Source organism: Leptonychotes weddellii, unplaced genomic scaffold, assembly GCF_054177405.1.
Source record: "Leptonychotes weddellii isolate Sample4059 unplaced genomic scaffold, ASM5417740v2 HiC_scaffold_29013, whole genome shotgun sequence".
Classification (NCBI taxonomy): domain Eukaryota; kingdom Metazoa; phylum Chordata; class Mammalia; order Carnivora; family Phocidae; genus Leptonychotes; species Leptonychotes weddellii.
In genome coordinates this window covers 1-1646 of record NW_027885081.1, presented here as the reverse complement: position 1 = coordinate 1646, position 1646 = coordinate 1, and the positions used below count along the sequence as shown (strand labels likewise).

At 38.0% G+C, this 1646-nt stretch overlaps 1 protein-coding gene across 1 annotated transcript; it reads left to right on the top strand.

The window, feature by feature from the left end:
• Window positions 1-6: 6 nt before the first annotated feature.
• Window positions 7-1641, top strand: LOC145719042 (sterile alpha motif domain-containing protein 9-like; the record flags this gene model as incomplete). The annotated part of the gene is made up of 1 exon (XM_081810561.1): window positions 7-1641. A coding segment is annotated over exon 1 (1584 nt), but the record flags the coding sequence as incomplete, so codon positions are not given.
• Between the last annotated feature and the right edge of the window lie 5 nt (window positions 1642-1646).

Below are 1646 nucleotides of genomic sequence, written 5' to 3'. Positions count from 1 at the left end.
AGCCCAGGAGATCCCCTCATTGAAACTTTCTGTGCTTTCTACCAAGCTCTCAAAGGAATGGAAAATATATTGTGTATTTGTGCAAACCCACAGATTTATCAACGATGGAAAGATCTGCTACAAACAAGACTGACAACAGCAGATGAATTAACAAACCACAGTATTTCCACTTTAAATTTAGAACTGATAAACAGTACTATCCTTAAACTAAAACCAGTGACTCAGTCATCAAGAAGATTTTTGCCCTCCCATGGACTTTCTTCGGTTATCTTAGAGAAAAAGGAAGAGGATATCTTGACTGCACTAGAAATCCTCTGTGAAAATGAGTGTAAAGACACAGACATAGAGAAAGACAAAACTAAATTCCAAGAATTTAAGACATCAAAAGAGGAACACTTTTATCGAGGTGGCAAAGTATCCTGGTGGAACTTCTATTTTTCTTCTGAAAACTATTCTTCAGCTTTTGTCAAAAGGGATATTTATGAAAAGCTTAAAGATCTGATACAGTGCTGGGCAGACTCTCCTAAACCAGTATTTGCAAAAATTTTCAATCTTTATCACCATCCAGGCTGTGGGGGTACTACATTGGCTATGAATGTTCTCTGGGACCTAAAGAAGAATTTTAGATGTGCTGTGTTAAAAAACAAAACAACTGATTTTGGAGAAATTGTAGAACAAGTGACCAAATTGATTACCTATAAAGCAACCAGCCATGAAGATTACTTTCCTGTTCTTCTCCTTGTAGATGATTTTGAAGACCAGGAAAATGTTTATGTCCTGCAGAATGCCATCGATTCCATTTTAGCAGACAAGGGTTTGAGATATGAAAGAACACTGGTTATTATCTTAAACTGCATGAGATCCCAGAATCCTGATGAAACTGCAAAATCAGCAGACAGTGTTGCCCTAACCTACCAACTTTCTCCCAAGGAACAAAGAGCTTTTGAGGCCAAACTGGAAGAAATTGAAAAGCAACACAAGAACTGTGAAAACTTTTATTCCTTCATGATCTTGAAGACCAATTTTAATGATATGTATATAAAAAAGGTAGTCCAGAATATCCTAAAAGGACAGAATGTGGACAGCAAGGAAGGACAACTCATTTCTTTCCTGGCTCTACTCAACTCTTATGTCACTGATTCTACAATCTCAGTATCACAGTGTGAAATATTTTTGGGAATCACATACACTAGTACCCCCTGGGAACCCGAAAGCCTAGACCACAAGATGGGAGCCTATTCTACACTTCTAATAAACACGGAAGTCGCAGAATATGGGAGATACACAGGTGTGCGCATCATTCACCCTTTGATTGCCATCTTCTGTCTGAAAGAACTGGAAAAAAGCTATAACTTGAATACGTGTCAAATTGCACTGAAGATCTTAAAGGAGGATTTATTCTATGTTTCTGGAATAGGAAGAGAAAAATTTCAACATGACGTGGAAACTCTTCTGCTTACAAGACAGCGCAAAGAGTACGGGGATGAAACAGACACTTTGTTTGCTCCATTAATCGAAGCTTTACAGAACGAAGAAATTGAAATGGTCTTGACCGCCGGGACTCATCGATTCCCACAAAATGCGTTCATTTGTCAGGCCTTAGCAAGATATTTCTACATTAAAGAGAAGAATTTCAGCAATGCTCT